This window comes from Danio aesculapii, chromosome 23 (assembly GCF_903798145.1).
Source record: "Danio aesculapii chromosome 23, fDanAes4.1, whole genome shotgun sequence".
In the NCBI taxonomy this organism is placed as follows: domain Eukaryota; kingdom Metazoa; phylum Chordata; class Actinopteri; order Cypriniformes; family Danionidae; genus Danio; species Danio aesculapii.
In genome coordinates this window covers 45083481-45105807 of record NC_079457.1, presented here as the reverse complement: position 1 = coordinate 45105807, position 22327 = coordinate 45083481, and the positions used below count along the sequence as shown (strand labels likewise).

The 22327-nt window shown below is 39.9% G+C and overlaps 1 protein-coding gene across 1 annotated transcript in view; it reads right to left on the bottom strand.

Annotated features, from left to right (window-relative positions):
• The window catches only part of LOC130217226 (EMILIN-3), a 37556-nt gene that overhangs the window by 4788 nt on the left and 10441 nt on the right, over window positions 1-22327 (bottom strand). The window contains exons 2-4 of the mRNA XM_056449293.1: window positions 9761-9883; window positions 4487-4764; window positions 250-782 (exon numbers count right to left, since the gene is read on the bottom strand). Coding sequence (XP_056305268.1) covers window positions 250-782; window positions 4487-4764; window positions 9761-9883 — 934 coding nt within the window. The remainder of the gene's footprint in view (window positions 1-249; window positions 783-4486; window positions 4765-9760; window positions 9884-22327) is intronic.

The window sequence follows — 22327 nt, the reverse complement described above, 5'->3', positions numbered from 1 at the left end:
TTCACTGAAAACAAAACAACCCGTGTGGTTTGACGTCACGTGAGAACTATCAATGGGTGTTGCTGTATAGATTTTGGACAACTTTATTACAAGGTTTTTATCCACTTGTCAACTTCATCTATATTGTGGAAGTGGAAGGGTTAAGGAGTAGAATTGGAATTATGGATGAATAGTGAATTGACTTGTGTTTATGCAAAACGAGAAATAAAACAAATGTCATTATTCTCAGATGGAGAGTGAAAATCTGACCTGTCTGATTCTATCATCACAGTGAGTCTCCAGACCCGTCAGTCTCCTCTCAAAGCCGTCCAGCACATCCGCTCTCACGACGGACAGTTTAGAGTCCAGAAGCTCCTCCAGATGCCTCTGCTCTCCCGGGACGGGCCTCCCTGTGGCCGTGTCTATCAGCCTCTTCAGGTGGCCATCGTGTCCCATCACCATTCCTCGGATCTCATCCAACATGTGGCTCTTCGCCTTCAGCTCGTCTTTGACCTCCATTACTCGTCCCACCAGCTCCCCGAAACCCGGTAGGTTCTCATCCCCATCTAAGCCATTGGGTGTGCCCTCTGGGATCAGCCCGAAGCCCACAGATGTGTCCAGCAGCCGCGGGACACCACCCAGCAGAGAGGTCAGCATCTTCTTGGTGTCCTCGCGAAGAGACACACGCAGGCGATCTTCCATGCCAGTCACCAGCCCGTTCAAGCTATCCAGATCCTGAGAGAGTCTGCGCAGGGTTTCTTCAATGCGGTCCAAACGCTCACCGGTGACTCCTGTCTTTGGACCTGTGGGAAGAAGGAGAAAAACAAACACTTGCATCAAATGTTCTTGTTGCGATTAATTTATGAAACTAGTATCACGATATATGATATTGTCATGATATTGAGCTAATCTGGTTATTTTGAAAGGTTACTTTAGCTGGTATAATAACCAAAAAATATGTATTGTTTATATATACGAGGGTTGGACAATGAAACTGAAACACTAGCCAATTTTAAGTTTAAGTTTTGAGTTTCATGACTAAATTTGACCAGCCTGGTGGCCAGTCTTCATTGATTGCACATTCCACCAGTAAAGGCAGAGCGTGAAGGTTTAGCAGAGTAATAACAGGTTTTTGCTTAAAATATTGCATTGCTCGCAACATTATTGATGACATATCAGAGGTCAAAGGAGGAGAAATTGTTGGTGACCAAGACAGCAAGTCTTTGTGATGCATCAAAAACCACAGTATATAGGCTAATGTCAGCAAACCACCAGTATGGACAAACCACATCCAACAGGATTAACTGTGGACGCAAAAGGAAGCTGTCTGAAAGGGATGTTTGGGTCCTAATCTTATCCAAAAAACATACAGTGCATCCGGAAAGTATTCATAGCGCTTCACTTTTTCCACATTTTTTATGTTACAGCTTTATTCCAATATGAATTAAATTTATTTATTTCCTCAAAATTCTACACACAATACCCCATAATGACAATGTAAAAAAGATTTCTTTAAATTTGAGCAAATAAAAAACCTGAAAAATCACATGTACATCAGTATTCACCGTTTGCTCAATACTTTGTTGATGCACCTTTGGCAGCAATTACAGCCTCAAGTCTTTTTGAATATGATGCCACAAGCTTGGCACACCTGTCTTTGAGAATTTTGCCCATTCCTCTTTACCGTACCTCTCAAGCTCTATTAGGTTGAATGGGAGGTGACGATGTACAGCCATTTTCAGATTTTACCAGAGATGTTTAAAAGGATTTAGGTCTGGGCTCTGGCTGAGCCACTCAAGGACATTCACTGAGTTGTTGTGAAGACACTCCATTGATATTTTGGCGGTGTGCTTTGGGTCACTGTCATGCTGGAAGATGAACCGTCGCCCCTGTCTGAGGTCAAGAGCACTCTGAAGCAGGTTTTCATTCAGGATGTCTCTGTACATTGCTGCATTCATCTTTCCCTCTATCCTGACTAGTCTTCCAGTTCCTGCTGCTGAAAAATATCCCCAAAGCATGATGCTGCCACCACCATGCTTCACTGTAGAGATGGTATTAGCCTGGTGATGAGCAGTGCCTGGTTTTCTCCAAACGTAACGCCTGGCATTCACTCGAAAGAGTTCAGTTTTAGTCTCTTCAGACCAGAGAATTTTGTTTCTTATGGTCTGAGAGTCCGTCAGATGCCTTTTGGCAAATTCCAGGCAAGGACTGGCTTCCGTCTGGCCACTCTACCATACAGGCCTGATTGGTGGATTGCTGCACAGATGGTTGTCTTTCTGTAAGGTTCTCCTCTTCCTCACAGAAGAACGTTGGAGCTCAGACAGAGTGACCATTGGGTTATTGATCACCTCCTGACTAAGGCCACTCGCCCCCGATCACTAAGATCACTTAGATGACTTACGGATGATGGAGGCCACTGTGCTCATTGGAACTTTCAGAGCAGCAGAAATTTTTCTGTAACCTTCCCCAGCCTTGTGTCTTAAGACAATCCTGTCTCGGAGGTCTACAGACAATTCCTTTGTCTTCATGCTTGGTTTGTGCTATGCCATGCACTATCAACCCTGGGACCTTATATAGACAGGTGTATGCCTTTTCAAATCATGTCCAATCAACTGAATTTACCACAGGTGAACTCCAATTAAGCTGCTGAACCATCTCAAGAATAATCAGTGGAAACAGAATGTACCTGAGCTCAATTCAGAGCTTCATAAAGGCTGTGAATACTGATGTACATGTGATTTTTCTGATTTTTTATTTTTAATAAATTTGCAACAATTTCAAAAACTCTTTTTACACATTGTCATTATGGGGTATTGTGTGTAGAATTTCGAGGAAATAAATTAATTTAATCCATTTTGGAATAAGGCTGTAACACAAAAAAATGTGGAAAAGTAAAGCACTATGAATACTTTCCGGATGCACTGTAACTCCCCAACTCACTGCAGAATTAAATGTGCACTTCAACTTTAACGTTTCCACCAAACCGGTCCATTGGGAGCTCCACAGGTTCAATATACATGGTCAGGCTGCTATAGCCAAACCTTTAGTCGGTCGTGCCAATGCCAAAGTCAGTTTTAATGTGCCAGCAGTGGAGATCTTGGGCTGTGGACAATGTGAAACATGTATTGCTCTCTGATGAGTCCATTTTCACTATCAGGGTTTTTGGTTAATTTTTCATGTAAAGTTATTATTCACCACTTCATTCATTCATTCTTTTTCTTTTTGGCTTAGTCGAGACAGCGGAATGAACCGCCAACTTATCCAGCACATGTTTTAAGCAGTGGATGCCCTTCCAGCTGCAAGCCATCACTGAGAAACTCATACACACATATACACTACAGACAATTTAGCTTAACCAATTATCCTATACCACATGTCTTTGGACTTGTGGGTGAAACCGGAGCACCAGGAGGAAACCCAAGCCAACACGGGGAGAACATGCAAATTCTACACAGAAATACCAACTGACCCAGCCGGGACTCGGACCAGCGACCTTCTTGCTGTGAGGTAATTGTGCTACCCACTGCGCCACCGTGCTGCCCTGTCATCATTTTGACGCAACATTTTTTGGGATTTTTTCTGGTCTGAAGTTTTTACCTGTCTGAGTTTATGTATTTTTGGAACCTGAAGTTCCGTGTTTTTGTTAACTGTTTTTTCATCTTCTATTGAAGATTGTTTTTTGTTATTATTAAAACTCTGCAAGATATGAAGTAGCGTCTCGTTGTCAGGTTCTTCAAACAGTGGCTCAGTGGTAACATGACCACACTCACACACCGGAGACCCGGGTTCCATCCCAGAGCCTGACATTCACTGTCTTTCCCACATCTAGGAGAGTTAAGGAGTGGAGAAGCCCCAAAGAAGTGTACCACCCATACTGTTGCATGCCCAGGGTGAAGGGTGGTTTGGGCTGCATTATCATGGCATTCCCTAAGCCCAATCCTTGCGCTAGATGGACGCATCACTACCAAAGACTACCTAACCATTCTGGACAACAATGTGCACACAAATAGTTCCAACACTGTATTCCGAAGGCGATGCTGTGTCTCAGGATGATAATACATCAATAAACACAGCGAAACTGGTAACAGAGTGGTGAAGTTGAACATCTCCCATGGCCTACACAGTCACCAGATCTGAATATTATTGAGCCTCTTTGTTATTTTGGAGGAGTGAGTCAGGAAATGTTTTCCTTCATTAGCATCACGTAGTGACCTGGCCACTATTCTGCAAGAAGAATGGCTCAAAATCCTTCCAGTCACTGTGCAGGACTTGTATCTGTCATTCCCAAGATAAATTGATGTTGTATTGGCCGCAAAAGGAGGCCCTAAACCATACCAATGGATTATTGTGGTCTAAAACCAGGCAATTTCTTTTTCCAACACCTGTATATAAACAAATCATAAAAGAATGAAATAAATAAAGAGTGTGTCAATACATTATTGAAAAGTTAACCTAAATCTCAGACAGTAAATATTTGGAGTTGCTAAGTGTTGTATTCTGCATTTACCATAGCCACTTCTTGGGGTTTCTGCTGGAATGAATCCACCAGGGAAGGGCTTGTGGTCGGGATATCCTGCGGGCTCAGGGACTCTAGGATGACCCCTGGGGAAACCCTTCAATCCAGGCCGGGGGAAAGAGCCCTTGAAGGGTGGCATCATGCCGTCCGGGTCCGAGCTCGGCCCTTCAGCACAGCTCTCTCCAGTGAAACCCGGACAGCAGCGCCATTCCAGCTCAGTGATGGTTTTATGGCCGATTTTGTACTGTGGTTTAAAGACTGTGCGATACCTGCGGCAGAACAAACACACACTGAATGTCACAAACACAATGAACTTCACACTTCACCATACATCTGCTCTGTACTCTACATCAGAAACAATTAAATCAGTGAGGTGAATTACTTCAGGGGCTTTGTCCACTGACATTCAGGCATAATAGGACTAGTGATGCAGCAATTTTTCTGATTGGCTACAGAACAAACCACTGTTGTCCAATGACCTGCCTAATTTTCTTAACTTGCCTAGTGTCCCTAATTAAACTGCAATAAATATCTGTAAATTAGCAGTTTTGTGATTCATGTTTTTATTTTCCATTTATTTATGCTTTGAATTGCATTATGGGACATAGATCTCCCATAGATAAATGAAAAACACTTGTTAACACTACTGAAAAAACAGCTTAAACCAGACTAGGATGGTTGGCTGGTTTTAGCTGGTTGACCAGCCTGGTTTTAGAGGGGTTTTGGCCATTTTCAGGCTGGTTTCCAGCCATTTCCAGCTTGGTCTTAGCTGGTCAGGCTGGGAGATGACCAGCTAAAACCAGCTATACCCAGCTTAAACCAGGCTGGTCAAGCTGGTTTTAGCTGGATTTAGATGTTTTTTTTCCAGCCTGACCAGTTAAGACCAGGCAGGAAATGGCTGGAAACCAGCCTGGAAATGGCCAAAACCCCTCTAAAACCAGGCTGGTCAACCAGCTAAAACTAGCCAACCAGCCTAGTCTGGTTTGAGCTGTTTACTTCAGCAGGGAATTAACAAATGTTAATTAACAGATTTTTTACAGTGTAGTTAAGTCTTTAAATTGCACTTGGTTGAAAATTGGGCATCACCCTGGCGCCGTGGATAGCACAATCGCCTCACAGCAAGAAGGTCGCTGGTTCAGCCTCGGCAGGGTCAGTGGGCATTTCTGTGTAGAGTTTGCATGTTCTCCCCGTGTTCACGTGGGTTTCCTCCACGTGCTCTGGTTTCCCCCACAAGTTCAAAGACATGCGGTATAGGTGAATTGGGTGAGCTAAATTGTCCGTAGTGTATGTGTGTGAATGAGTGTGTATGGATGTTTCCCAGTGATGGGTTGCAGCTGGAAGGATATCCGCTGCATAAAACATATGCTGGATAAGTTGCATATGTACTATTGTCATGGCTAAGATGAAAGAAATTTGTTTTTAGAATAAAAATGTGCGTATTATGTTTAAAAATGTGTTGAAAAAATGTTTAATAGCACTTGGGAAATATTCGAAAAATAACGATTAATAATTTTGCCTTAATTACATATAAAGGTTAATTTAGCTCAAGGTGCATTTATGATTTGGTAGAATAAATAAAATAGATTGAACCTTCATACAAATTCTAAAATATTACTTAATCACCAAGCATACAATACTATTCATATCCGATGCGTTATTATATTGTTTAACACATTCTTCAGATCAAAATGCTGCATATTGTATATAAATCAGAGTAAACGAGTTGTTATAGTAGGACTTCCACTTCAGATAAAACTGAAAACACAGACACACATGGATATGCAGAGTGAGTCTCTCAATCTCATACGTTAAAACAGATGCTTCATCATAAAGTGAAAATAAATACCACTAGAGGGCACCAGAAGAACACAATATAAACATGTCTGATTTCTTCAAACTCCACCAAATCATCTCATTCACAGCGATCCCTAATAGCAGTGTATAGTGTTTTTGAACTACATTTTTATTGTAATTTTATTACTTATTATACTATTACACTTTTATTATGCTTTATTTCTAATTTACAGCGCTTAGTTAACACTCCAGCATACTGTAGCATTACAGTGAGCCGATTTAAAGTATGCTTTAGTTTTACTACAGTAAACTGTGGTGTATTGTAGGCTGTAATACACCCTTAGTTGTAGAATACTAGAGTATTGGGTCGTTTGTTTTAATTAGACCTACTATTGTCATTACCATAGCAACTTTGCAATCGCCAGAACAGATTCATTCAAGTATTTTATTACAGTGTGGTTCAAAATACTACAGTATTTAGTTTAAATTACGGTCACACTTTATTTTGATGGTCCGTTTGTTGAATTTAAGTTACATCGCATCTACATGCCAACTTATTCTCATTAGATTGTAAGTAGACTGTTTGGTTGGGTATTAGGGTTAATGTAAGTTAACATGAACCTGCTAAGTTTCTTATTGTTAAATGTCTGTTTAGCAGCAGTATCAACAGATATTAAGCAGACAGTCTATTAATACTCAAATGGACCATCAAAATAAAGTGTTACCTAAATTACTATAGTATTGTAACCTTATATATTTTGTTAATTAATAATTAAATGTAAAAATGTTATGGAATTTATTTAGAAAGATTTTCTATTTACTTTTGATATGTCTGATACAAGGTTTAATATGTATTAGTTAAGAAAGTTATTGTTGTGCTTGGCTCCTTTAAGGGAGGTAAACCGGAAAGCAGGAGGGAGAGAAAAAAAGGAGTGGAGAAAAGTTCGGGAGACGCAAGGCTGTTGTAATGCTGTTTGTGAATGTTATGTCGATGCTCCAGACTAAAGAATAAACGAATTACCAGTCTGTAACCCTTATTTCTGGCTGTTCTCACCCCAGTCTCTCCAACGTGGGTTTCATAAATGAACGCGGGTTACTAGAGTGATAAATTCCATAACATTTTTACATTTAATTATTAATTAACAAAATATATAAGGTTACAGTATTTTTAAATGTAGGATCAATTGGGATATCAAAAACATCTTTTTCAAGAGTTCATACTTAGATAATGCTCGACTATGATAGCAGGTTTGGCATACTGTCCCGGGAGAGAACCCTGAGCTCGGAGATAGATGAGCCCGAGGTTCCCGCCTGGTCAATGAGCATTAGGAGGGATACGATTCACTTATGTACGTGTTTTTAGACTGTGGGAGGAAACCGGAGGACCCGGAGAAAACCCACGCAAACACAGGGAGAACATGCAAGCTCCACACAGGGAGTGCCGACTGGCTCAATTAGAACTTGAACCTGTGGCCTTCTTACTGCGTGGCAGCAGTGCTAACCACTGAGCCACCGTGTTGCCCGATCATGAAAGAGGAGGAGGGAGAAGGGAAGGATGGGGGGGGGTTTTCCAAAAACGAAGATAAGGAATGAAGTTTAGGCAGGATATTTATAGTAGTTTTAGAATGATCTGATAGGCTAGCTAATGATTAGCAATGAGGATCAGCTGTAGTCAATCATATCACGTGCTCCTCTCGAAATTAAGGTGCGGTCACACTTGACTTTTCCTCCCATAGACTTCCATTCATACGCACGCGAATGCGTCAGACCGGAAACGCGGGGTCATGCGTCGAGTTTCGCAGGTTGCTGCTGTGCAAAGTTCAAGCTTGGTGAACTCTGACCTGCGAAATCGCATCACTTGGCTGCGTGAGACCAATTGAGGATTAAAACACGACCTCTCTGGACAGAAATTTTAAATATTGAGCAATCGCTCGCTTTTTTAAATGTTTAATTATCTTGTTTAATCCCGCCCCTTTTCGCAGCGCCGTACGACAGAATTTCGCACACACAAAGCCTGGTGTGACCATAGCTTTAGTTTGTGAAACTTCACTTAGACAAAACTGTTGGCTATTATTAACAAATTTGAACTATGAGACCTCACATTTTAAAAAAAGATAGCTGCTTGTTCAAACATTGTATTTAAAGGGCACATAGTTTACCTCTTTTTTATGATTTAATATTAATATTATGGCTCTTCTGAGTGTGCCAGTTTAGGTTCAGTTTAAAACACAATTCAGATTTTTTATTATAATGTGTTCAAAAGTGTCATGTTGGGGGCGTGTCCACAGTTCAATGATTTATGGGTGTGTTGCTTCACATGTAAATTAGTTTCGGCTTCCCGCCAACGTAACAAGGGGGCGGGGCCGTGAGCTCACCCGCTCTGCGTTTGCAACAGTCTGACAGGCAGACGGAGGAGAGAGAGGGTCGTACATGTACGACTCTGACACAGACCAAGCAGAGAGTACAAAATCATTTGTGTCTTTGTACAGTTTTACAGCCAACTGTGTGCTAGTTTCAAGTGCTGAGCTTGTACACAGAAACTAATAACCACACACACTGAATTAACTTTGACTGAGGCACCGGATGAGCCGCTCGATGCCACGACACGGCACACCAGACACTCTCTGTGGCGAACCAGAAACATGAAGTGTCCTGAATCGTCGCGCATTTTTGAATTCTAAACATAGGTTTCTGCAGCGGTCCGCGGCACCCAGCCGTCGACTTGAGTGTACCCTGATAGAAACCGATGTTTAGAATTCTAAAACGCATGCTAGTTAAGATCACAGGGAGCTTCTGGGATCGCGAGAAATGCAAACGGCTGAAGTATAAGGTAGACTCAATGAGAAGTACACATGTTTGCAAACCTACCTAAAGATACAACCAATAATTCCGATTAGAGCGATAATGTGGAGAATATTGCTCTTGTGTTGAGCCCAATGAGCCTTATTGCATCTAAAAATAGAGCTAGCGTGTTCCTTTAGTGATATCGATTCGACTCACGCTGAAAATGGCGGACGTGAATCAACAAACTGAGGATATGATGACGCGCCTGTCAATAAATATTGGTGGGCAGGGGGACCGCTCTCCTACGTCAGGTAGCGGTCGATTTGAAAACCGCTCCAATTGGTCCACCATTTTTTATGTTGTTAAATTGAAAAAAAAGCACTGGGTGTGCTTATATCACCCTAATATGACAGTCTATACACCATACATGCACATATGTCAGTCCAAACAGCTTGAAAAGTAGATTTTTTACCATAGGTGCCCTTTAAAATGAATTTTAAAAAAAATTGGACAACTTAATTGTTTTATTTATAATCCACTTAAATTTGTCAATTTGTGTTGGAACAACATTAATGTGGAACCCAGCATTTCTTACAGTGCATGCTAAGTTAAAAGATAAGAATCCATCTTTTTGTTTACTTACATTTTGCTGAATCACTAAATTGAACTCAGGAGTGTTTGACTTACATGAGCACAGGGCATTTCTGTCCCCATATGCACTTGGTAGTGTACTCTGGTTTGACATATGTGGCCACTCCGTCTTGCATTACACAGGTGACATTCTTCTGGACAACATATGCACAGTAGTTCCTGTTGAGGGAAAAAGAGACATGCGAACATCAATGAACATTCAAAATTTCATGAGCTAAAAAGTATTAGGAAAATAACATTATAACTCTTGAATGTGCTGGACCTCTTTTGACATTTTGTTGATTCTGTTGATATGCTAGAATTTTATTTAGGCTACATCTACAATAATGGTGTTTTCATTTAAAAATGCTCAATCATCTTCTTCTTTCAGAGAAAATGCTCATCAACACTACGACTGAAAACGTTGTTCTTCATGTACTGATTTTACGTATGTAACCCCGCCGGTCCTACACCACGGGCCGACCCTCCGCATGGGAGTCGGCCGCTCTAACAAGAAGGCTAAAGACCATGGCCTCTAGCGTCTATCGCTAGAGCACCTCTAGAGGTCAAAGGAGTGCTGTGCAGGTAAATCTCACTCCTCTGACCTCTAAAGGTGCTCTAGCGACAGACGCTAGAGGCCATGGTCTTTAGCCTCCTAGTCAGAGCAACCAACTCCCATGCTGAAGGTGACATGGGTCTCGCGAACACAGGAGGAGAACAAAACTTTCTTGCTTGGAGGCGAACATGCTACCCACTGCGCCACCGCATCACCCAGTATACCAAAATATACTGTATAAATGTACTTTTAAATAATTGACAATGTTTATAATTGAAATTATTACAAATAATATCATTGTAATGCACCGGTCCTACTGCACCCAATCCGATCTGAGCTGGGATCCGGCGATTCTTTGTATGGGAGTCGGTTGCTCTAACAAAGAGGCTAAAGACCACAGCCTCTAGCGTCTGTCGCTAGAGCACCTTTTGAGGTCAGAGGAGTGAGGTTTACCTGCATAGCACTTTGCTAGCTGGCCTCCGTTACACTCACCCCTCTTAACCTCACTCCCATCCCGGACGAGCCCCCATGTGTAGTCCACAAGTCCTACTGCACCCAACTCAGCCTGAGCTGGGATCAAACCAGCGATTATTTGTATGGGAGTCGGTTGCTCTAACAAAGAGGTTAAAGACCATGGCCTCTATCGTCTGTCGCTAGACCACCTTTTGAGGTCAGAGGAGTGAGGTTTACCTGCATAGCACTTTGCTAGCTGGCCTCCGTTACACTCACCCTTCTTAACCTCACTCCCATCCCGGACGAGCCCCCATGTGTAGCCCACAAGTCCTACTGCAACCAACTCAGCCTGAGCTGGGATCAAACCAGCGATTCTTTGTATGGGAGTCGGTTGCTCCAACAAAGAGGCTAAAGACCATGGCCTCTATCGTCTGTCGCTAGATCACCTTTTGAGGTCAGAGGAGTGAGGTTTACCTACATAGCACTTCGCTAGCTGGCCTCCAATACACCATCATAATAATAATTTAATATTACCTAATAATATATTAATCATTAATATCAGAGACGTTTTTTGTTTACTTTTTTCTGTAATTTATTTCTCATTTATTGTACACTATTGCATATTTTACATAGTTAAATGCTTTTGCAATACTGCAACATACCAATAAAACAACATGGAAGGAGAGAGAGAGAGAGAGAGAGAGAGAGAGATTTGACCGTTATTTAGCATAAATAGCAAGTGAAAGTATGTAAATCAGCATGTAATTAAGTTGTACTAATCTTTTATTTCTTACGGTATAACTGGGTGAAACAACTTCTCAAGTACAAAACAAAATTGTGGGTGGGCCTTAGATCTGTGCAGCTGGAACTGATTGGATATTGTTTGACGCTGCGTGATTGGTAGGCTGTCCTATGTGAAAACACGCACATGTGCAAAACGGTTGATGTATGACAGCTTGTCACTGAGTCAAAACCCTTAAAATGTCAACTTGTTCCCTCCTAAAAGTTTATAGTTGTGAATTTAATGGTTTTGAAAGGCTGTTGTAATCTCAAATGGGAAAAAAAAAACATCTCACACTGTGTAGTGACAACATTCAACGTGAAAAGATTCCAGCGACAAGCAGTTTGTCTTTCTACACCAAATGTGACACGACAGAAACATTTAAATACCAGTGCCACTACACTCCCAATGAAATGGTAAAGGATTTTAATCTAATTAACACATATTAAACCTTTAACATTATTAATAGGCTACAGAGTGACTGATGGTGTTGGTCACAGTTCTAACTTTTATTTTCAAGATCTGAGGTGAACTGCTGCTGCTTTCAGTAGTATGGCAATAAATATCATGTAAAAGAGTATTTGAACTCACACTGGTAGCATTTAACACTGAATAAAGCACATAATCAGTACCTGAGGTGATCATTGTCATTGTAGTTTATGCTGTTGTTCTCCTGCGACGATGTGGAAAATAGAAAGCATTTTTAAAACAGAAATTTTTCATGTTGCAGTCGCAGATGATTAAGACAAAACTCCTTTTCAAATTCATTAATTTTCCTTCGGTTTAGTCCCTTTATTCTTAATGGGTCACCACAGCGGAATGAACCGCCAACTTATCCTGCAGATGTTTTACGCAGCGGATGCCGTTCCAGCCGCAACCTAGTTCTGGGAAACATCCATACACACTTATTTACACACATACCTGTACACTTCGGCCAATTTAGTTTATTTAATCATTTATTGGCATTGAAGACACTGAATATTGCGATTTCTTTCACATTTTTATTTTCTTTAAGTTTAGACGAGATCTTGTGTTTTTGTTTATGTGGCTGTTGGTTTTGCTTAGTTCTTTGCTTTGGCGCCACTCTAGTTACTTCACCCTGTAAATTTTGGTTGGTTATATTTCCGGGATGGCTTCTATTTATTTTCAATTGCACAGTACAAAGCTCGTACATGCCTCGGTAACACTATATTTTGATGGTCCATTTGAGTATGAGTGGAGTGTCTGCATAATATCTGTAGATCCTGCTCCTTCAACAGACATTTAATTGACTATAAGAAACTTTGCAAGTACATGTCAACTTACACTAACCCTAACCCCAACCTAACAGTCTACTTATAATCTAATGAGAATTAGTCGACATGTAACTTAAATTCAACATAAATAACGTGTGACCCATACCTCTTTTATTGGCTTTATCATATTCCCTTACATGCGGATAAACAAATTAAATGTTGATGCTGTTTGCCCTTGTTTGTTTCCCTCAATCGATTTGTGTTGGGACAACTTGAAAGAATTAAGTTAACGCATTATTTGTTACCAATTTAAGCATATTAAAGATAAAAAAATGAAGTTTTCCCAAAACAAACTGAAGAATTCTGTTGTTTCAGCTCATTTTAAATAAGTAGTCTGAACAAGCAACAAACATAACTCTGAGTTATAACTTCTGAGTGTAGCTCACTACACAGAGCATAGTTTACTCTATTGCTGATTTATGGCTGACAAACAAACACAGTTTTGTTGAAGTGACACATACAAAACACACAAGGAAACCCACATTTGTCCATGAATATGCAGTGTATGGCCCACGTGCGCATGTGCTTTTACACACAGAGCTTCTCTGACTGAAGAGCAGTCATGCATTGCTGTACTGATCTGGCATTTTCCCTGGAGCCTGCAGCAAAACCCTCAGTCCTGCTGTTCAACAGAGGTTCTGCTTCAGAGATGTGGACTCTTACAATGCTTCAGTCCGTCACAGTGTGTGTAAAGTTCAGTGCACTGACCCCTGACATTAATGAATCTAATTACAACAGCGCTTACTGAACTAACCTGGGAAAGCGACATGTCTTCACCTTACTATAAAGACTGGGTCACGCTTCATCTTAAGGTTCAGTTCTCTCTATTAACAAACCATGAGTTAAGACTTTTGCCTCAGTAAACGTCTAGTTTGCTGCTTATTAAATGGTATTAGGATAATAGTTGGGATTTAGTATTAGGGATGTAGAATAAGATCCAACCCAGGTTCATTCTGATTACGTACCTAATTTCTGGAGAGCGCGAAATACGTCGCAGGAGCTATGTTTTTTTTTTTTTTTTGCAGTTTTTTTTGCAGCCAGAGGCCGCTGTGTACGCTTTTTGATATCTCAAACTTTCTCAAACTATTTTCAAACTATCTCAAACCCCTTACGAGTGCCATTTGCATCTGCTCTTTTTGTGTAAATCCACCAGAGGTCGCTGATGACTGACTGACTAACCGACCGACTGACCGATAACTCCACCCACCCCCTTCCCTAAACCCAACCAATAGTGTTTTAAAAAGCACAGATCGACCTGACCACCAACTTCCCAAAACCCAACCGAGTTTTAAAAAGCAATCCAGAAAAAGAAAAGACCTTGCAGAAACCTGATTTTTACCATGTTTTCAGGTTTTACCAATTCATTATTATACCTCACAGAAGCCTGATTTTTACCATGTTTTCAGGTTTTACCAATTTAATATTATACCTCACAGAAGCCTGATTTTTACCATGTTTTCGGGTTTTACCAATTTATTATTATACCTCACAGAAGCCTGATTTTTACCATGTTTTCGGGATTTACCAATTTATTATTATACCTCACAGAAGCCTGATTTTTACCATGTTTTCGGGTTTTCCCAATTTATTATTATACCTCACAGAAGCCTGATTTTTACCATGTTTTCAGGTGTTACCAATTTATTATTATACTTCACAGAAGCCTGATTTTTACCATGTTTTCAGGTGTTACCAATTTATTATTATACCTCACAGAAGCCTGATTTTACCATGTTTTCAGGTTTTACCAATTTATTATTATACCTCACAGAAGCCTGATTTTACCATGTTTTCAGGTTTTACCAATTCTCATTCTGTTATTTACTTGTTTGTTTTAGTTTTTGGCTTCTGTTTTCGTATTACACTCTTTCTGGAACTATTCTTCACCGGACTCAAACCCTCGAACACTGCTTATTTACTGACCACATAATGCATACCACAACAAAACCCGGACAGCGCTGATTAATTTAATTTAGCTTTAATGAGAATCAGACAGCAACACAAACTTTGAAAGGGTTTTATCATTTTATAATATCTCAGATATTCAGATTCTAGTAGATCCACAACTGAATAGAATAAAAAAAAACTTTTAAAAAACTACCCAATTAGAAAAAGTGTGCATCAACTACGATGGAAACACATTTACCAAATAAAATCCAGCATGTCCGTTAAAAAATCTGATATGATCATGTGATTGTCATGTGATTTTGTTTTTAACACATCATGTGATGATAAATTGCGTGTAATGGGATGGAATTTATGGGCACACCAGCTGAGCGAGCACATCTGAAATGTTCATCTCCTGAGGCACAAGTTATTTATTATAGAAGAAAAAATGCCCACAGCAGAACCATATATTCACTATATCCCTATAACTATATAACCCTATAACTGTATCTTTTTCATTTTAAATCTTGTGTGTAGCTGAATTCAATGCACCTAAAATGATTATCTTGCCACTTGACATGTTTTAATTAATGTGATAGGGATAAAACATGGTGACACCAATGACACAATGAATCACCAGTGAGAAACACAATGATCTTCAATGGGAAACTGGAACAAATAAAAGTAATAGCGCACTGTAAAACAATTCTTGCTGCCATCAATTTATTAGTGGAATCATTGAGTTAAGAGAATATTGAGTTAACCTTTGTATAACTTAAAAAAAGTAGTTTGATTAACAGATTAAATTAACTTAAAAACATTTGTAGTCATGACTTTTTTTTCATCACTGTTGGCAATGATTTGTATGATGTTGACAATCACAGCATACTCACTAAATTAAGTATAGATTCATCAATGTATATTCTATTTTTTTATAACTATAAAGGAAATTTGATTGTTATTGATACATTATTGAATTTTAATGGTTAAAAAAAACATGTTTTTGATCTCAAAATAAAGCACTTTCCTTCTGTACATGGCTGAGGACGAGGTTCTTTCTACGCAAGTAACTAAAAATCAAATATTGCCACACTGATGACTCAAAAAGGTGTAATTGTTCAAATGACATATTGTTTCATTTTAAAATATAAAGATTGTCCTTGATTGATTATTGTAACTCATTTCATACAATATTTTATGCAGTGGTAACCAGTTTTATATTCAGTTTTTGTAATTTATGTGTGACACACCTATACATTTAACAGGAAACAGGATTTAGGGTTGATAATTTAAATGATTTAATACACTGTTAGTCCAAGAGAAAAAAAATAATAATAAAGAAATTTGTATGCATGTGCAAAACATGCTTCACATTTACTTTGTTTGTTCTATATTCATCATCAACATACTTATTGTGAAAAATAATGCGAAATCTATACATGATGATAATGACTGTACCTGACATTTTGACTAAACTTACCAGACATGGATTTTTAATTTTTAAAATGAAAAATTTTTGCAGATTTTTGAGACTTTTTTGAGAAAATTTTTGAGATTTTTGCAGATTTTTAAACATTCAGTCTATTTATTTACTTTTGTGAATGTGTGTAAATATATATTTATTTAATTTTAGATTTATTTCTGTATTAGTGTTGAATAATATGCCAATAATATTTAGATTATTTATGCACAATACAACTTGTAAATGAATGTTTTCTGTCTTTTACTGGATGTATTATGGTATATGAGAAACCTACTGTGGCTTTGTTTAACAAACAAGTGCTTCTATTTGAATATTGATTGCAAACACTAAGAAAAATGTAAATTTATTATTTTGTGTATTAGCCCAGCAGGCACAGGACATCAACATGATATCAGAGTGACGTTGTACCCCAAAATTTGGGGACGTTGCATTTTGGGTGGAAGTAAAAATTGCTTTGACGTCAGAACCCAATGTCAGAATGACGTCGGTGTCCAATGTACAGACGTTGGATTGTGGTCACTTCCCAACACAACCTAAAAACAACCAAATATCAGCGTCTAAAGATGACGTTGTGTGGACCTGACCATTACGATGTCTATTAGACGGATTTTGGTTGCCATACCTGACAAATAAATGTCAGTATTTGATGTCAATATGACGTTAATTTAAGATGTTGGCTTGACGTTGGTCACTTTCCAACACAACCTAAAATCAACCAAATATCACAACACAGGCTCATTGTGAAACCGTACCTCCGTGGACGTTTCTGGAGAAAGCGAATTACGTTGGCGGAGGTACGTATGGCTGCATTTAAGTTTTTCTAAACGAACGCTGTGGGGCGGTGTGACGCCGTTCCTTTTCGCACTTACTAGCTGAACGACTGCTTTCCTCCCTATGGACGGCATTCCAACTGCAACCAGTTTGTTCCCGTTAGCGCGCCACGTACGTCGGCAGATTTGACATGCAAAGAGGAGTTGATCACGAGACAGGGGTTCGAGTCCGGTGAAGAGCGGTTCCAGAAAGAAGGTAAGACAAAAACAGAAACCAAAATATAAAACAAACAGGTGAATAGCAGGGTGAGAATGTGGTAAAATCTAAGAACGTGGTAAATGAAAAAAAAATCAGACGAGGGCTTTTTTTTTTTGGATTGCTTCTGAAACGTGTTGGTTGGGTTTAGGGAAGCGAGTGGGCAGGTCAATCGATAAAATTGGTTGGGTTTAGGGAAGCGGAGGGTGGGTCAGCCGATTGTTCGCTCAGTCAGTCAGAAAGTCTGTCAAAAAGTGAGTCGACAGCGGCCTCTGGTGGGTTTACGCAAGAACAGCAGGCACGAATGGCACTCGCTAGGGAAATTTGAGATCTCAAAAAACGTACACGGCGACCTCTGGCAGATTCGCGAAAACAAAACGCCAGGACGTATTACGCGGTTTCCAGAAACGCCCGTGGAGGTACATTTTCAGAATGAGCCTGGGTTGAAATATCAACGTCATTTAACGTCATTACTGGACATCAAAATAACATTGTCCTTAGATGCTGGCTAGTCACTCAATTTTGGTCACCTGACGTCACAACCTAAATCTAAACTAATATTATCATCTTATAAGTTGTGTGCCTGCTGGGAGGCTTTTAGCTCATGCGCTTTCAAAATAATCACTCTGCATATCACTCTCTCAAAAATTTGAGCATAAATATCGAAAGAGGTCTGCAGATTCTGTCTGGCCCTGCTCATAGTGCAACAAAAGTGTGTCTTAAGTTACATTGTGTGAGTAATGGATCATTTCACACATTTTGCGCTTACAGTACCAACAGAAATGACCCCTTTGACTTGCTTCTTCAATTTAGCTGGCATTAAACAGAGCTGTGCAATGGGAATGCAAATAAGTACATGCAGAAGGCTGGAGATTTTCTGCCTGTGAGTAACGAAAAGCAGACCCCAGCGTTTGTTTGTGAGGTGAATGCACACTTGGAAGAAAAAGGACAAGCTCCGTAGTCATGTAAAATGAGTCCAGGTGTCCAAATGTTCCACATGTAAACACATGAAACCCAACTCAACCTTATCTACATGAGTGGATTCTATCAATCTCACATGTACTCAACAGGAAGAACAAGAGAGTCACAGATAAGGCTCTGTTTCTGTCAACAACCGTTAAAAATAAAATCATGTTTAGCAACAATTCAAACTATTCCAGGCATCTGCGTTTGTTCATATGAAACAACGTAGCTCGTAATGCTGCTTGAACTGCAGCACAGTGACTCTTGAAAGGACAAATTAACACACTGTCAGGCATGTAAAGTGATCTAAGAGCCTCCTGTGATGTGTTAAACAGTGCCTATGATCTGTGTGCTGCATATGAAAGATGAATATTAGCTCCGCCGGCTGATTTCTAAAACCACAAAGACCACACAGCATGAGGAAAACGTGTGTTCATCTGTCAGAGGAATGGTGTAGAGAAGCGTTTGAGGCTATTGGAGACATCTTTCAGCTGGCGTGTCCTTTGTGTGTGCGGGATACATCTCAGTGCAGTGTTGAATAGCAATGTGAACGGGCCCAGTGCATACACCTGAGGTACACCACATGAAAAACGGGTTGGGTTAAGGTATGGAGTAGGTTTAGGGATGTATTAGGGCTTTTATAAGTGCTAATAACCAGACACTATGTTAATGATAGGCAGATAATAAGACACTAGTTAATATACACTACCTGACAGAAGTCTTGTCGTCGATCCCAGAGGTAAGAGCAACAAATAATAACTTGACGTCTAGTTGATCATTTGGAAAATTGGCAGAAGGTAGATTTTCTGAGGAATCATCTGTTGAACTGCATCCCAATCATCACAAATACTGCAGAAGACCTATTGGAACCCACATGGACCCAAGATTCTCATAGAAATCAGTCAAGTTTGGTGAAGGAAGATCATGGTTTGGGGTTACATTCAGTATGGGGTGTGCGAGAGAGTGGATGGCAACATCAGCCTGAGGTACAGTATCAACAAACCACAGGAGAGGGCAAATTCTTCAGCAGGATAGCACTCCTACTTCAGCCTCCACATCAAAGTTCCTGGAAGCAAAGAAGGTCAAGGTGCTCCAGGACTGGCCAGCCCAATCACCAGACATGAACAATATTGAGCATGTCCGGGGTAAAATGGAGGAGATTCAAAGAATCTTGATGAATTCTGGGAGTCCTGCAAGAACGCTTCCAGATGACTTTATTAATAAGTTATTCGAGTCATTGCAGAGATGTATGGATGCAGTCCTCCAAGCTCATGGGAGTCATACACAATATTCATTCTTTTCCCACTCCACTATGATTTTATATTCTATACTGTACATTATTTCTGTTAAGTAACAAGACTTTTGTCCAATCAAAGTCAGACCTTACTGTCCTAATTAAATAATAAAAAATAAAGGCATGATCATATTTTATTTTGGAAAAATAAGCGTAATCTAGAGGCCTTTGCCTTTCATATAAGCCACTTCTGATACCAAATGATCAACTAGAAGTCAAGTTATTATTATTTGTTGTTCCTAAAACTTGGATAGGCGACAAGACTTTTGTCAGGTATTGTAGAGAATTAATACTACAACTAAAGTGTTACCAATGTTTCCATTCAACAATTCTTATGCTCATTCTACATTTAAAAAATGCCTAATAAAAACATCAAGATGCGCATCCATTTAAAAAATGAACATTAAAAAACATATTTCATCTGGTGTGTCCTCTGTGTGTGCAGGACGCATCTCAGCGCAGAGTTGAATAGCAATGTAAACGGGCCCAGTACATACACCTGAGGTGCACCACATGAAAAATGGGTTTCACGCAGACCGCCCACTGCTTGTTCACTGACCACCTAATGCTTATCACAAAGAAAGCCGTACAGGGCTGATTAATTTAATTTAGCTTTCATCAGAAGCCGACAGCAACACAAAGTTTGAAGGGTTTTATTAGTCTAATCATTGGATTGGTACAAGGTTTGTGGTTTCATACTATTTAAAGATATTCAGATTCTAGTAAATTGAATAAGATGCTAATCTGCGTTAGACTTTATACAGCTGGCTACGTGTGACTAGAGTAAAAAAAATAAGCATCAGACTGTTTTTGACCGTCATCTAGCTAAGGATTTGGCTTTGGATTTTCATAATCTAAATATAAATGGCCGTCATTGTTTAAAATGACCCTCAGTCACCCTTGAGCACTGCACAGGCACGTCAAAAGCTTTTAATGGCACTTAAAGCTTACAGTTGTGAGATGGAGTGGTGCCAGAGTTTTCCCTCGTTCTCCATATAAATATCTCCCTTCATTTTTTTCTTCTCATTGTCCTCTCTATCTCATCCACCTTCTCGCTCGCGCTAATGGAAGCAATCTTTCATCGGCCGCTGGGTTCAGTCATTGGCCATGCCCTAAAGAGTCGCTCTGGAAAGGTACAGGCTACTGACAGTATAAATATGGAGATATGGGATCCATTAAGCAAAGAAAGAGGAGATGCTACAGTACACGTTATCGAACAATGGGATACATTTAGTACAATATCCATGGTCCAGAATAGCCAAGAGAGTTCAGAGACGCAATAAAAATGGACCTTCACTCCAGCTAATTTGACCTGCTCTCATGCACAGCATTCAGAGACACGTGCAGAAATAGATGCCAAATGGATCAGAGCTATTTTCAACTTAATCACTATATGACCGCATCTGTGGCAGTGTCTCAGTTACCATGTATAACTGAGTTCTAGAGGGCTTAAAGGGATAGTTCACCCAGAAATGACAATTCTGTCATCATTCACTCACCCTCAAACCTCTATGAGGTTCATCCTTCTGTTGAACACAAGAAAGATATTCTGAAGAATGCTGGAAACCTGTAACCATTGACTTTCATAGTATTTGTATCTACACTCTAAAAATGCTTGGTTATTTCAACCCAATTCTAGGTGAAATATGGACTGAAGCAACTTTTGGGTTAGTTTTTTAAATTTAATTTAGAGGATCAAGTTTGGGTTTGTTCATATTTTACACAATTTGGGTTTAAATCCCTTAAATGGTTCAGATCTTACCTTGAAGGGAGAGGTTACCATGTCAGTATTGGTGTCCATAGGTTGGGGGTGGACACCCATGACATGTGGAGTCCCACAAGGCTTGATTCTGGCAGCTCTGCTGTTCAACCTTTATATGCTTCCTCTGAGCCAAATAATGAGAAATAACCCAATTTCCTATAAGACCTATGCTGATGACTCTTAAATCTACTTAATCTTACTGCCTAATGACTACAGCCCCATTGACACCCTCTGCCAATGCATTGACAAGATTAACAGTTGGATGTGCCAAAACTTTCTTCAAAACTCAGAAGTCATTGTGTTTGGGAACAGAGATGAGGTTCTCAAGGTGAATGTGTACCTTGGCACTAAGGGTCAAACAACAAAAAATAAAGTCAAGAATCTTGGTGTAATTCTGGAGTCAGATCTGAGTTTCAATAGCCATGTCAGAGCAGTCAGTAAATCAGCCTACTATCATCTCACAAACACTGCAAGAGTTAGATGCTTTGTTTCTAGTGAATACTTGTTCATGCAGTGTTTCCTCTAGGATTTTTTCCATCTGTGGCGGCAGACTCTGTTGGGCCTTTTACACAGATCTACCAACTACCTTTGGCGTTATTTCATTGACAAATGTTGTGAGCACAGTATTAAGTCGAGATCGCATTTGTGTAATAGCCTACGAGCATGTCAATCTCTGTGCTCGAGTGCCTATTTCCTCTGCTCGTGCACAAAACGTCTTGCGCTCCCTCAAATATACGCTGCTTAAGTGCAGATTTTCTTGTGCGCTCTCAAATAAACGCTGCGGAAGTGCGTTTATGTAACGAGTATGTCTCCAACATTGATTAGATTAGCTAGGAATACCTACAGAGCGGCATTAATGCATTCTAAAGTAAAGTGAAACGGCTATAAACTCCAGCAAGATAAAGCCATTGTATGTAGAACCACAGACCTTCAGCTATAAATAAAATATAATTATGGAAACTGCGTTCATCATAACTGAAAGCTACGTCGTGTTTGCTGGCACGCATCACGCACCTGTCAGTTAGTCTGTCTGTCAGCACGTCACCCTAAAGGGTTAGACAAATAACACACAGCACTACTACGACTACAGAAAAATTTGCACTGTTATAATTCACTTACCTTTT